We start from the raw sequence: 13,131 nt of genomic DNA, 5'->3' as shown, positions 1-13,131 counted from the left end.
ATAGTAGGTTAGACCCTCCTACATCAATTAGCAATTAAGAAAATGCTTCATAGATGTGGCCTCAGACTAGTCTGATCTGGATAATTTTTCAGTTGGGAGTTTTCTATTTCCAGGTGACTCTAAGCTTATGTCAAGTTGACAGTTGAAGCTAACTATGACTAAACAATGTTCTACTGCTGAGTTTCATCAGCTGACGATCCTTGTTTTGAACCTCAGGACCGTATTTCTCTCTGCCTAGGATCCCTATCAATACGCAAGAGATGGCTACTCCTGGGGAGTTGCTTGAGACCCAAAGTGACAGTCCCATTGGCTCTGCAGAAGCTCCAGGCCCTGGGACTGTGTTAGAAGGCCAGATCCCTAAAGGAGCCAGACCATCTCCACCCCTGCCAAAGAGGAGCAGCAACAATGGTGGCATGAGTGCAGAGAAGGAGACAGGGCCTGGGGCTGAGCCTATGAGAAGACCAAGCTTGGCTACAAGGGACTGGAGAGATGAGACTGTTGGGACCACAGACCTGCAGCAAGGCATAGACCCAGGAGCAGTGAGCCCTGAGCCTGGGAAGGACCACGCAGCCCAGGGCCCAGGAAGAACTGAAGCTGGAAGGGTATCTTCTGCTGCAGAGGCTGCCATTGTGGTTCTAGGTAAGTAAGTCTGTGCACATTTGTAAGGTGAGTGTCTGGAAGCCTTACTGTACCGCCCATCAATGACGTGGTTCTAAGAAAGTGTAAGGCTCTGGATAGTAAGTTCTGGTGCTAGAGTCCAAGATACCGAATGTGAAGGACTAAACTTGGGCCGTAAGTCAGCTTTGGTGGTTGGGAAGCAGGAGCCTCTGAGGCTGAACTGGCTAGGTTTCTCAAAGCAACTTCCCTGCTTGAGTGTTCCACCATTAGCATCCTTTGACATTAAGGCAGGTAAGAATGCAGAAAACAGGAGGGCCAGGGATGTAGCTCAGTTGGTAGAATGTTTGCCTAGTATACATAGAGCTGAAGCCCCAGGTTTGATCCCTGTACAACATAAAACCTACTGTGGTTTGTGATTGCTGTATGTTTCCTTTTTAAAAATGATTCCACGTGACATTTCTTTTTAAAATTTTTTTAATTAGGTATTTTCTTCATTTACATTTCAAATGCTATCCCAAAAGTTCCCCATACCCCTCCATGTGACATTTCTAAGCATTCATATTACCCAATCAAAACGAAAACCAAAAGCCAGTTCAACAGACCTGATGCTGCCAAGACTGATTCCCTGAGATCAGTTCATGGAGTCCATATGGTGGAATTGAATCAACTCCTGAAAATTATCCTCTGACTTCCACAAGTACATGTGTGCCATAGCATGTACAGGCACATGTGCACACATGCACACATGTATACATATTCTCTCTCTCTCTCTCTCTCTCTCTGTAATAAAATTAAAGAGAAAAACCCAATCTTAAATGCCTCCCCCCCATCTTCCCAAGTGCTAGCTGCCCTTTGCTTTCCCCTCTCGATCCATTAACCCTCGCCGTCACCATCCCATGCCCGGATAGATGCCCATCCTGGGCTCCAACACAGGCTCTCCTGCTCTCGGGGATCTAACTGAGATTAGCTGTGTGAGGACCAAGGCTGAGAGGTGAGGATACTGTGTTTGCTTTCCAGCCTCCTTCCTCTCACACTCCTCTATTTCCTTTGCCTTTAAATATAGCCTCCGCCTCTTGAAAATCTTCTCACTGACCCATTGAGCTTGGCTGCCTTTTCTGCCAAGTGTGTGGCTCCATCGGGATAATTCTAGAGACAGGGCTTTGACATTCTGGGACCGTAAGGAGGGCAGTGGGCTTGCCATCTGGTAACTCAATTGACATTTAGGATGGGAAGCTACCTGAAGGAGACTCGCAGATTTTTTTTTGTTGTTGTTGTCTCTCTGCAGATGACAGCGCAGCACCCCCAGCCCCTTTTGAACACCGGGTAGTGAGCATCAAAGATACCCTGATCTCAGCAGGCTACACGGTATCCCAACATGAAGTCTTAGGAGGGTAAGTGCAGCATCTGCCTGGGTGAGGGGCAGAGACTGTACCACCAAGGCTGACCTGCATAGAGGAGGAACAGAGGTTCCTAGGATGTGGATGGCTGCATGTGTAAGGGAGGAGAGATGCAGGAGGCCCTCAAAGTAGGACATCCCAAAGGAAGCAGAAGTACTAGGCATGGGTGTGGTAAATAGGCTGGCATGATATGGAGTGGATAAGGAGGATAGTCCCATATCCAGAATAGCCAGCCCATGGTAAAGTGAGAATGCTTTTTGTCTTCTTTCTTAATCACTGATAATTTCTTAGCCCCAGCTAATCAGCATCAATTGTCCCAGTAACCACTTCTACTCTAAAGCCAGAGCCACATGGCTGAAGCTGCTGAGTTCTGCTGCTTGCTGGGACTGGAACATGTTCCCCCTTGTTCTATTATATCGTCACCGGCTTTCTGTTTTCTCACTTCTTCACTGCCTAAACATGATATGGGTGGTAAAGAAGTGAGTTTCTAGACTTTGGGTTATCCAGGGGTGAATGATCACTAAGATAACAGCCCACATGGTGTGTGTACAGAGGAGGGCAATGGCAACTCTCATAGTTAGGTGAGGTTTTCATCGCCTCAGCTCACTGTGTCCCTGTGTCTCCGTAGGGGTCGGTTTGGCCAGGTGCACAGGTGTACAGAGAGGTCTACAGGCCTTGCACTGGCAGCCAAGATCATCAAAGTGAAGAACGTAAAGGACCGGGTGAGGCATCTGCTCCAGGCCAGATCCTTCTAGCCAAGGCCCAGACTCTTATTTCCCTCATGGTACCCTCCTCCAGCCCCTAGTACCCAGCCCCCTCCATGCCAAGCAGAAACTTGATGTCTTCTCTCTCCGTTCACCTTGATTCATGCCATACACTAAGTTATCCACATTCCTTAGTCCAGACCTCATTTGTGTGAAAGGCCTACTGTGGCTCTGCCAACATGCCTGTCTGTCTGTGAGATGAGTGGGTGGGTTGATGCAAGGTCCTTTCTGTTAGAAGAACACATCTGGGTGATGGGGCAAGGAGACCTGATGTGAGAGCAGGGGTTGAAAGAAGCATAAGGTGTGTGTGTGTTTGTGTGTGTGTGTGTATGTCTCTCTGTGTATGTCACATCTGTGTGTATGTGAGTGAATGTGTATATGTATGTGTGACTGTGTGTTTATGTGAGTGTGTGTGGATATGTGTGTATGAATTATGACTTTATATGTGAGTGTATATATGTAAGTGTGTGAGTGGAAATATATATGTGTATGTGACTGTGTGTGGATGTGTGTGAATATGAGTGTGTATGTGAGTGTGATTGTGTTTGTGTGCATGTGCACATCCTCATGTGTACACATCTTGGGAGATGCAAGTAGCTTCTTTTCCTGTTTCTTGGAAAACCCATTTTTTCCCTCTGGTCCCACAAGGAGGATGTGAAGAATGAGGTCAACATCATGAACCAGCTCAGCCACGTAAACTTGATCCAACTTTATGATGCTTTTGAGAGCAAGAACAGCTTCACTCTGATCATGGAGTAGTAAGTATCTCGGAAATGGGATGGTGGCATTCCTTCAGGGTGGGCTCAAGGCTCAAACTGAGAGCCTTCATTCAAGCCAAGCTCTCCTTCTCTGCTCTTCACAGGCATGCCCAGAGCCATGCCACCCTCCCTGGTCTGGTCCTTTGAACCTGAGCATGGAACTTGGAAGACAAAGTCCTTTTGTCACAAGCCAGTGTGTAGCATTTCTGATCTGATTTGCAGACGTTATGCTAGTTTGTCCTAAACATGTTTTAGTGATTTTGTATGAAGGATTAACAGTTGTTAATTAGAAAATGTAGACAGAAAATGGAAAATATTTATATCTAGTTTTCATGAAAATATAAAGAATCTAGTTACATTGGATCCACACCTATGTCTGCAGAAGTATCTGCAGCTCTCTCTATGTGGGGTGTTCTACAGTTCACTCTGTGTCTGGGGGTACTACAGCTCACTTTGTGTTGGGGTGGATCGCAGTTCATTCTGTGTATGAGTGTACTATAGCTCACTTCACTTCACTGCACTTCACTCTGTCTGTGGAATTGAGCCTTCTCTCTAGACCTGAAACTGACTCTTGGCATGGAAGCCATCAACTAGGGGCCATTTATCTTTACACTTGTGTTGTTGTTCACCTTCTGACAGGGATAATAAGAGCAAAAAAATGTTATAACAGACAATCATCAAAAGCGGGAGAAACAGGGCTCAGTGTACTTCCCTGGCATATATGAGATGCTGGGTTCAATCACTGGGATTGGCCAAAGTATTTGGAGAAACAAAAACTTGTCTCACACGTGGCTAATTTTCCTCTGTAGGCTTCTTTTTAATTTTTCAGTTACTTAACTCATTCATTACTTTGTTTGAGATAGGGTTTCATGTAGCCCATGTTTGAAATCATGATGTAGCTGTGGATGGGCCTGAACTCCTGACCTACCTTTCCCAGGCACTAGGATAAGAACTGTGGGTCACAGGTAGTATCCAGATCATGGTGATTCCTGGCTTCATTCGGGGCCCATGCCCATGTGGGTAATATTTGGAACTCCTAAGCAGCTGATTTTGAAACCCTATTGTTAGGCTACCCCCAAACAGCAGGGTTCCCACATCAAACAACTGTTTGCACAGAGAGATTTTTTTTTTTTTTTTAGGGTAGGGAACAGTTTATTCAGCTTACATTTTCACATTGCTGTCCATCATCAAAGGAAGTCAGAATAGGAACAGGGCAGGAACCTGGAGGCAGGGAACTGATACAGAGGCCATGGAGGAGTGCTGCTTATTGGCCTGCTTCCCCTAGCTTGCTCAGCCTGCTTTCCTATAGAACCCATGCTGGACTGGGCCTTCCCCTACTCACAACTAATTGAGAAAATGCAGGTGGATGGATCTCATGGAGGCATTTCTTCAACCTAGGCTTCTTCCATTCTGATGACTCAAACATGTCAAGTTTATACAAAAACAGCCAGTACAGTTCTTTTTCTTTTAATTAGGTATTTTCCTAGTTTACATTTCCAATGCTATCCCAAAAGTCCCCCATACCCACCCCTCAATCCCCTACCCACCCACTCCCCCTTTTTGGCCCTGGTATTCCCCTGTACTGGGGCATATAAAGTTTGCNNGTCCANTGGGCCTCTCTTNCCAGTGATGGCCGACTAGGCCATCTTTTGATACATATGCAGCTAGAGACAAGNGNTCCGGGGTACTGGTTAGTTCATATTGTTGTTCCACCTATAGGGTTGCAGTTCCCTTTAGCCCCTTGGGTACTTTCTCTGACTCCTCCATTGGGGGCTGTGTGACCCATCCAATAGCTGACTGTGAGCATCCACTTCTGTGTTTGCTAGGCCCCAGCATAGTCTCACAAGAGACAGCTATATCAGGGTCCTTTCAGCAAAATCTTGCTAGTGTATGCAATGGTGTCAGCGTTTGGAAGCTGATTATGGGATGGATCCCTGGATATGGCAATCACTAGATGGTCCATCCTTTCGTCACAGCTCCAAATTTTGTCTCTGTAACTCCTTCCATGGGTGTTTTGTTCCCATTTCTAGGAAGGGGCAAAGTGTCCACACTTTGGTCTTCATTCTTCTTGAGTTTCATGCGTTTAGCAAATTGTATCTTATATCTTGTGTATCCTAAGTTTCTGGGCTAATATCCATGGGGGTCGGGGTACAGGGGTTGAAAGTGGCTGCTTTCTGACACTGGCAGAAAAACAGTAGCAAAAGACCTTGCAGGTGTGACTTTGAAGGAGAGAAAAAGGGGAGGTCTGTGTTAGAATGGGCTAGCATGCAGTGGTAGGGAATATGACAGAGCAAAGGCCCCAACAAAACCCTATGTAGCAGCAGTGTCCACCAGAGCACTTTTAACCAGCCCTGGGTGTCCAGGAGGCTGTGACCAACTTTAGGAACACCTGGATGGGCTCCTCTCAGCCCCTCTGAGGACTTCCTCAGTCTGACACCTGGCTCTGACTTTTCTCTGGCAGTGTGGATGGAGGTGAACTCTTTGACCGGATCACGGATGAGAAGTACCACCTCACTGAGCTGGATGTGGTCTTGTTCACGAGGCAGATCTGTGAGGGTGTGCATTACCTGCATCAGCACTACATCCTGCACCTGGACCTCAAGGTGAGTGCTATGTCAGGCCTTGGCAGGTGTCTTCTGAGCATCCTGTGTGTCAAGGCCACCATTCCAATCCAATGGGTCATAGCCATCATTGCACAATTGCAGATACCTGCTGGGAATGGTGCCTTTGCAAGCTAGGAGCTCCTTCTCCCTTTTTTTTTTTTTTTTTTTTTTTTTGAGATAAGAATTTCACTATTGTAGTCCAGGCTGGCGTCAAATCTGTGAATTCTCCTTGTTTTGGCCTTCTGAGTGCCAGGGTTGAGACATGTGTACCATATCCAGCTAGCCCTGTGCTCTGTGACCAGACCAATCAATCAGAGCCCTATGCTCTGTGACCAGACCAATCAATCAGAGCCCTATGCTCTGTGACCAATTGCTTTGCGTTTATTCCTGAAATTGTGGGAACCTGAGCACTGGGATTTTTAAAAACGTCCCTGATGAAGGTCTGGGAATGTGGCTCAGTTGGTAGAGCACTTGCCTTAGCATGCACAAGGCCCTAGGTTTGAGTTTGAGCGCCACATGAAACTGGATGTGACGTCATACATCTGTAAGCTCAGCAATCAGAGATAGAGGCAGGAGGATGAGGAGTTGAAGGCCATTCTTGACTGTGTTGCAAATTTAAAGCCAATATGGAATACAAGAGGACCTCATCTCCAAAAAATATATAAATAAATAAAATAAACATAGCTTTTCTGGTTCCAATATGCAGCCAGTGATTAGAAGCACTATCCCAAAGCAGTGGTCTCACGGGTCATGGGCCAGATCTCCATCTCAGAGGCATGCTCTTCAGTTATCACATCATACATGTTTGTCTACATTTTATCTCACTGTCAACATTTTAAAACATGGAATCTTCATACCAAAAATCTGGCTCTTTGACTTCTCCTGAAGACTGAGAAGCTCTGGCTGCTGTCCCGGTTTCTTTCCTGGTGAGCAGCAGAAGGTATTGAACAGGGTTTCCCTTTCCACAGGACAGAAGTCCTACTGCCTCACAGTCTATACCAATGCCTTTAAAACATGATTTTGTTTTTAATTTGGGGTGTGTGTGTGTCTGTGTGTCTGTGTGTGTGTGTCTGTGTGTGTCTGTGTCTATGAGTGTATGTCTGTGTGTCTGTGTAAGAATGTGCATGTGAGTGCAGTTGTCCATGGAGACCAAGAGATGCTGTCAGATGCACTAGAGCTGGAGCTGCACAGTGGTTTTGAGCTGTCCACCATGGGTGCTGGGAACTGAGCTCTGCAAGAGCAGTACATGTTCTTAACCTCTGAGCCAAGTAAGTCTCCAGCTCCCTACACAAACCACTTCATTAGTGCAGTCATCTATTTTTATTTCCTATCTACCCTATACAACTATCCTGAGCCATTTACTTCTCTTGTTGTCTAGAAAACAGAGGCTTGTGGACAATAAGGGAGAAAGCTGAAGGCTTTCTCAGCCAGGGTAATAATGGTAAAATAACTTCCTCCTTCTCTCTTCCAGCCTGAGAACATATTGTGTGTCAGCCAGACAGGGCATCAAATTAAGATCATTGACTTTGGGCTGGCTAGAAGGTAAGGGTCCTGGTACACTGACAAAATTCTTCTTTCAGCAGCACCTCTAGTTCTCTTGATGTAAGTTTTGAGTTTTTCTTTTGACCACTTAATTCCCAGCAATAACAACTGATTATTTATTAATAGTGCCTAGGCTATAAGCTTCAGTTTGTACTCTGACTTGCTTTTAACTTACTATCCCTTTTATTCTAATCTGGGTTCAGCTATATGGTTGGTTGCCTTGCCTTGTCTTCCTATGTCCATCTCCCTGAGTTCAGCTACTTGTCTGGTTTACATCCATCTCCTTCTCAGAGTTCCAGGAGAATCCCCCTGCGCCTCACTTTTTCCCAGAATCCTCTCTCCCTGCTGGATGTCCCACCTCCTATTTCCTGCTTCAGTTCATTGACTATAGGGTTTTTTTTAATTGACAGGTAATTCTTACAAGACATTCTCTCTACACTGCAATATAGTTACTTGTCTGAGACCTAGCATTTTTTGAGTTTGGGGATAGATGTAAGAAAGTTCTCACATGGAGACTGGTGGCCTTTGGCTTGCTATTTATGTAATGGGTTTGTAGTGCAGGCTCCATTTGTCCTAAAAGATTGTGGGATTAACTGTACTTCAAACCACCTGTCTAAGCAGAACAAAATAGTTCTAGGGGATTGCTGAACAGGGTTCAGGGCAGACTAAATTCTAATAGTACTCCATTCTACTAGGGTCTAAGCTACTCAATACACCCACCTCCATCCTTACACTCTGAGAAATCACTGACTTACATATGAAAACACGTATGTGACAGGATAGGGCGGAGTCATGCAAGTGGGTCTGGAGCCACTGAAGACTACATTAGAATTTAGACCAATAGTGATACATGACATTTTTGCTCATATGGAGATAGTCATGAGGGCGGAATGGAATCTAATATGGGTAGTACAAACTCTGTTAGGCCCCAGGTTTCAGCACATCAAGTGGTCATTGTATACATTTTAAAGCTTTTATAACCTTTATTTATGTATGTGGGAGCAGGGAGGCACAATTCATGCCTTAGGTGCTGTGTGGAAGTCAGAGGGTAGCTTCTAGGAGTTCTTTCCTTCCTCTGTATGGGCCCTGGGAGCTGAACTCATCACTGGGCTTGGGAGCAACCACCTTTATCCACTGAGTATCTCACTGGCTCTTGTACATGACTTTTTTAATATATATATATATATAATTCTTTTTTATTTTATGTGTCTATGAACTATATGTGTGCAGTACCCACAGAAGTTAGAGGAGGATATCAGATGCCCTGAAACTAGTGTTACAGACGGTTGTAACTTTCCATGTGGATGCTGGAATCTAGGTCCTCTGAAAGAGCATCAAGGGCTCTTAACCACCTAGCCATGTCTGCAGCCCTTCTTGTTTATTATTTCCAAGATATCTTAAAGACCCTTAAATTTCATACAGCCTAAAGTATACATAATTTTACTTTCCAGTCTTGACAGTCTCATGCCCATGGCAAGTGCAATTGGCAGTGTGGATTCCTGGAAGAGGTTACAGCAAATCTATGGAGCTTAGAAAGACTGTCCACCAGCCTTCTGTCTCAGTTAAGATGCTAACTAACATTGGTTCACTAGGTGTGCGCCCATCCTCCAAGCTCCCCTCCAATTTTTCTTTCCTCTAAGAATGATCATTCTCTGGGAATCACATATTTTCTGGATAGTTCTGAATATGGTAGCTGATTTTCAATTCTTTCTGAATTTTTTCTGACATTTCCCCCTTTCTTTTTCTTTCCTCCCTCCTTACTGTTGCAAGGAAATATTAAAAATGAACCCATCAACTCCCTGTACTCCCGCTTCTCTCAACCCGCCAACTCCCGGGCAGGGCTGGATCACGTTCCCGCTCTAGTGGACCACCATGGCCCATGCATGATTCTCTGAACTCCTTTGTCTCTCTGGCACAGAGCTTCCGAGTTCCTTGGCAGCTCTCTGCCACCAGGCCCACACAATGACTGCCCACCCCACAGTCAGCCATTTCAACACCCATTTACCTGGTAGAATCAAAACTCTTAAAGCTTATAATTAACCAATCAGATTTATGTGTCAATAAATTCTCAATTTACAAGAAGTCAATTCAATAATTTCAGAGCCAATTGATAATGATAAGAGCTTTATCCCAATTATTCTAACCTTATAATACCATAACTGCGGCTGGCTAAGGGCCATACTGGTTCACATCTGCCCACCATCTTCCTTCTCCCTTCTCCCTCCTAGGCTCTCTGACTCTGCAACTCTTAGCACTGTCTCCCTTTTCCCTGTCCAAATACAGGCCTCCTGCTGCCCTATGTGATTGGACAGGGAAAATCCTGCAACAGCTTAGCCCCTTCCTTTCTTCATTCTTGTTTTTTTTTTTGGGGGGGGGGAGGGGAGACAAGTTTCAGCTGGCCTCACACTTGTTCTGCAGTGAGGCTGACTTTGACCATTAAGTCTTGATCTTCTTTCCTCTGCCTTCGCATGCTGGGATTACAGCATGTGCCACCACCTAGCTTTGTTCATTGTTTGTTTTTCAGACAAGGTCTCATTATGTAGCCCTTGACTGGCCTCAGACTTTGATCTTCCTTCTTCAGCCCCCTGAGTGCTAGGATTATGTGTGTGTGCCTCTGTGGTCACATTTTCTGTAGTCTTGATGGCTGCTTCCCACAAGGAGCTGTCTGTGATGCTCTGAGTATCCTGCCCTTCCCCCATCACTCACACAGCAGCTGAACTCCTCACCAGGTCAGCCTCTGGCTTCTGCCCCTGCTTTCAGGAAGCATCCTGGATGACAGTGGCAGTCTTTTGGGGTCGCGCCTCCATGGGCTGAAATGTTACCTATTTGCAGGAGTGAAAGGCATATTTCATCACCTCCATGCTGTTGCTATAACAGACATTTGCCACCTCACCACCTTCAGTGAGCAATATAAACCCCCTACCCACACACTTGAAAAACCACAATCAATGATGTAGGAAACCTGCTTCACTGTTTCCTAAATAATGTCTTCTAAACTTGGGATTATTTTGCACATATGTGTGTCTTATACAAGAGACTGCTGCTTTCCAACCTAGTTCTCATCACCATCTGCCCCCAGCAGGCCTTTTTAGTCCCTTTTGCACACTCACTGTGTCCTCCTCCCAATGGAGTGCAGCTGTGTTTGTCCTCTGGCCCTTTGCAAACCCATAATAGCTGTCTTAGTTAGGGGTTTACTGCTGTGAACAGACACCATGACCAAGGCAAGTCTTATAAAGGACATTTAATTGGGGCTGGCTTACAGGTTCAAAGGTTCAGTCCATTATCGTCAAGGTGGGAGCACAGCAGAATCCAAGCAGGCAAGGCACAGTCAGAGCTGAGAGTTCTACATCTTCATCCAAAGGCTGCTAGTGGAAGACTGACTTCCAGGCAACTAGGGTGAGGATCTTATGCTCACACCCACAGTGACACACCCATTCCAACAAGGTCACACCTATTCCAACAAGGCCACACCTCCAGATGGTGCCACTCCCTGGTCCAAGGATATACAAATCATCACAATAGCTAAATAATTTTTGGCACCCTAAAATCCCCTTTTTGAGATCCTTGTGGTATAACACTTGTATTATTTTGTATAATAATTGTGCTGGATGGAATGCACATACAAGATTTGCAGAACACACTTGAATGCCAGGTGTGCAGTTGTCATATGACCACTTACAGGGACACACTGAATTCAGAGCAAGAAGCAACCACTAGAAGCTCCTGGCATGAGGGAGGCTTCTTGTGGACCGGATCTGTCATGAGCAGGTTTAGTGAATGTTTACCAGCTCAGAAGAGGGCGACAGTGGGGATACAGGATTGACTTGTGATAGTTTCCAGTTTTTACAAATTGAGGAACCCAGTTAGCTTTAGAGCTCTTCTGAGAGCAGGAGCCAGTATGAACAGGAGCTGTAGAGGGGAATCATGGGAGATGGCATTAGCTATGGCCTGAGAACCAGTGAGTGTGAGCAGACTGATCTAGGGAGAGCATAGTATAAGATGAGATTACTAAAGAAGAATCCTGCACGCTAGCTAGGCTCAGAAGTTAGAGTGTTATGTGATAGGCCACTGAATCTCATCACTCAGTAACTTCATGATGGGCCCTTGACACTAGCCTGGGAAAATCAGTATTTTGATCACACAACTTGGCAATTACTGCAGATCAAGTCTTTTAAAAAAAAGTCTAGATAGCTACTTGTGAATATTTACCTACAGACCACTATTTGAGATCATTGAGCTAGTTAGTCTTAATACACACACACACACACACACACACACACACACACACACACATTTGGCCTGTATGTATATTTGTGCACATGTGTACAGTGCCCACAGAGGCCAGAAGAAGGTATTGAATCCCCTGGCACTGGAGTTATAATGGTCGTGAGCTGCCATATGGATTCTGGGAATTGAACCCGTGCCTTTTGTTTTGTTTTTTAGGGTTGGTTTGTTTGTTTATTTGTTTGAGACAGGGTTTCTCTGTGTATCCCTGACTGTCTTGGTACTGGATTTGTGGACCAGGCTGCCCTCAAACTCACAAAGATCTGCCTGCCTCTCCCTCCCATGTATTGTTTAAAAGTGTGTGCCACCACACCTGGCCTTGGACCTGGGTCTTAACCAATGAGCTATCTCTCCAGCCCTCAGTGACGTCAGATGTGCACTGTGTCTCTCATTCTCTTCTTGTGGCAGTGACACAGGAACAGTTATGGCCTAGCTTGGCATTGGCCCAGTGAAATCTTACTCTCATTCTATTAGCAAAGCAACTCCTATGGCCAGCCCCAGCATCAGGGAGTGGAGCTGATTTCAAGGAATTTCTACTTGAGGTGGAAGGAATCTCACTCTCAGGGCACGCACAGCACAGCACACAGCTTCTCCTGGAGTGAGTGCCACTTTTCATTTTCTTGACTATGTGCTCAAAGCATCGCTGGATTACATAATTATGTTTTATTAGTCACCTCTCTGGATTTTGTTTTGTTGAGACAGAGGCTGTTACTCAAGCTTGCCTAAACTCGTTCTGTAACTTATCCTGGTCTCCAACTCATCTCAGTCCTGCTGTGTCAGCCTCCTGAGTACTGGAATTACAGTTTAAGACACCACACCCTGCTCACCTTAATGATTTCAGCAGCGTCTGCTCCATTTCACTTACACTGCACAAAGGATCTGAATTCTCTACATTCTAGTCAATGCATGCTATATTTTCTCCCTCTGTTGTATGTATGTGTGCACTTAGTACTATAGACATTTATATGGGTGCACATGAAAGTACATTGTAGCTGTAATTTGTATTTCCCTCATGATTGATGATAATGTTCATCCCTGCCTTTTCTTACTATGACCCCTCTAGCATATGTGCACACCAACAAAGCAGTCACTCTCCAGAAGCTTCGGCCCCATATATTTGTACTTATTCATGCGATTTCACATCAGGTTTGATGTATTGGTCTCC

The 13,131-nt window shown here is 45.3% G+C and overlaps 1 protein-coding gene across 2 annotated transcripts in view; it reads left to right on the top strand.

Moving 5' to 3' along the window:
• Mylk3 (myosin light chain kinase 3) overlaps positions 1-13,131 on the top strand; it is a 61,590-nt gene that overhangs the window by 35,491 nt on the left and 12,968 nt on the right. For both annotated transcript variants that reach the window (XM_029480863.1, XM_021170588.2), the window contains exons 4-9: positions 239-639; positions 1,904-2,009; positions 2,644-2,737; positions 3,428-3,537; positions 5,999-6,140; positions 7,612-7,682. In XM_029480863.1, coding sequence (XP_029336723.1) covers positions 239-639; positions 1,904-2,009; positions 2,644-2,737; positions 3,428-3,537; positions 5,999-6,140; positions 7,612-7,682 — 924 coding nt within the window. The remainder of the gene's footprint in view (positions 1-238; positions 640-1,903; positions 2,010-2,643; positions 2,738-3,427; positions 3,538-5,998; positions 6,141-7,611; positions 7,683-13,131) is intronic.

This window comes from Mus caroli, chromosome 8, assembly GCF_900094665.2.
Source record: "Mus caroli chromosome 8, CAROLI_EIJ_v1.1, whole genome shotgun sequence".
NCBI classification, from domain to species: domain Eukaryota; kingdom Metazoa; phylum Chordata; class Mammalia; order Rodentia; family Muridae; genus Mus; species Mus caroli.
This window is presented reverse-complemented; position numbering and strand designations above follow the sequence as displayed.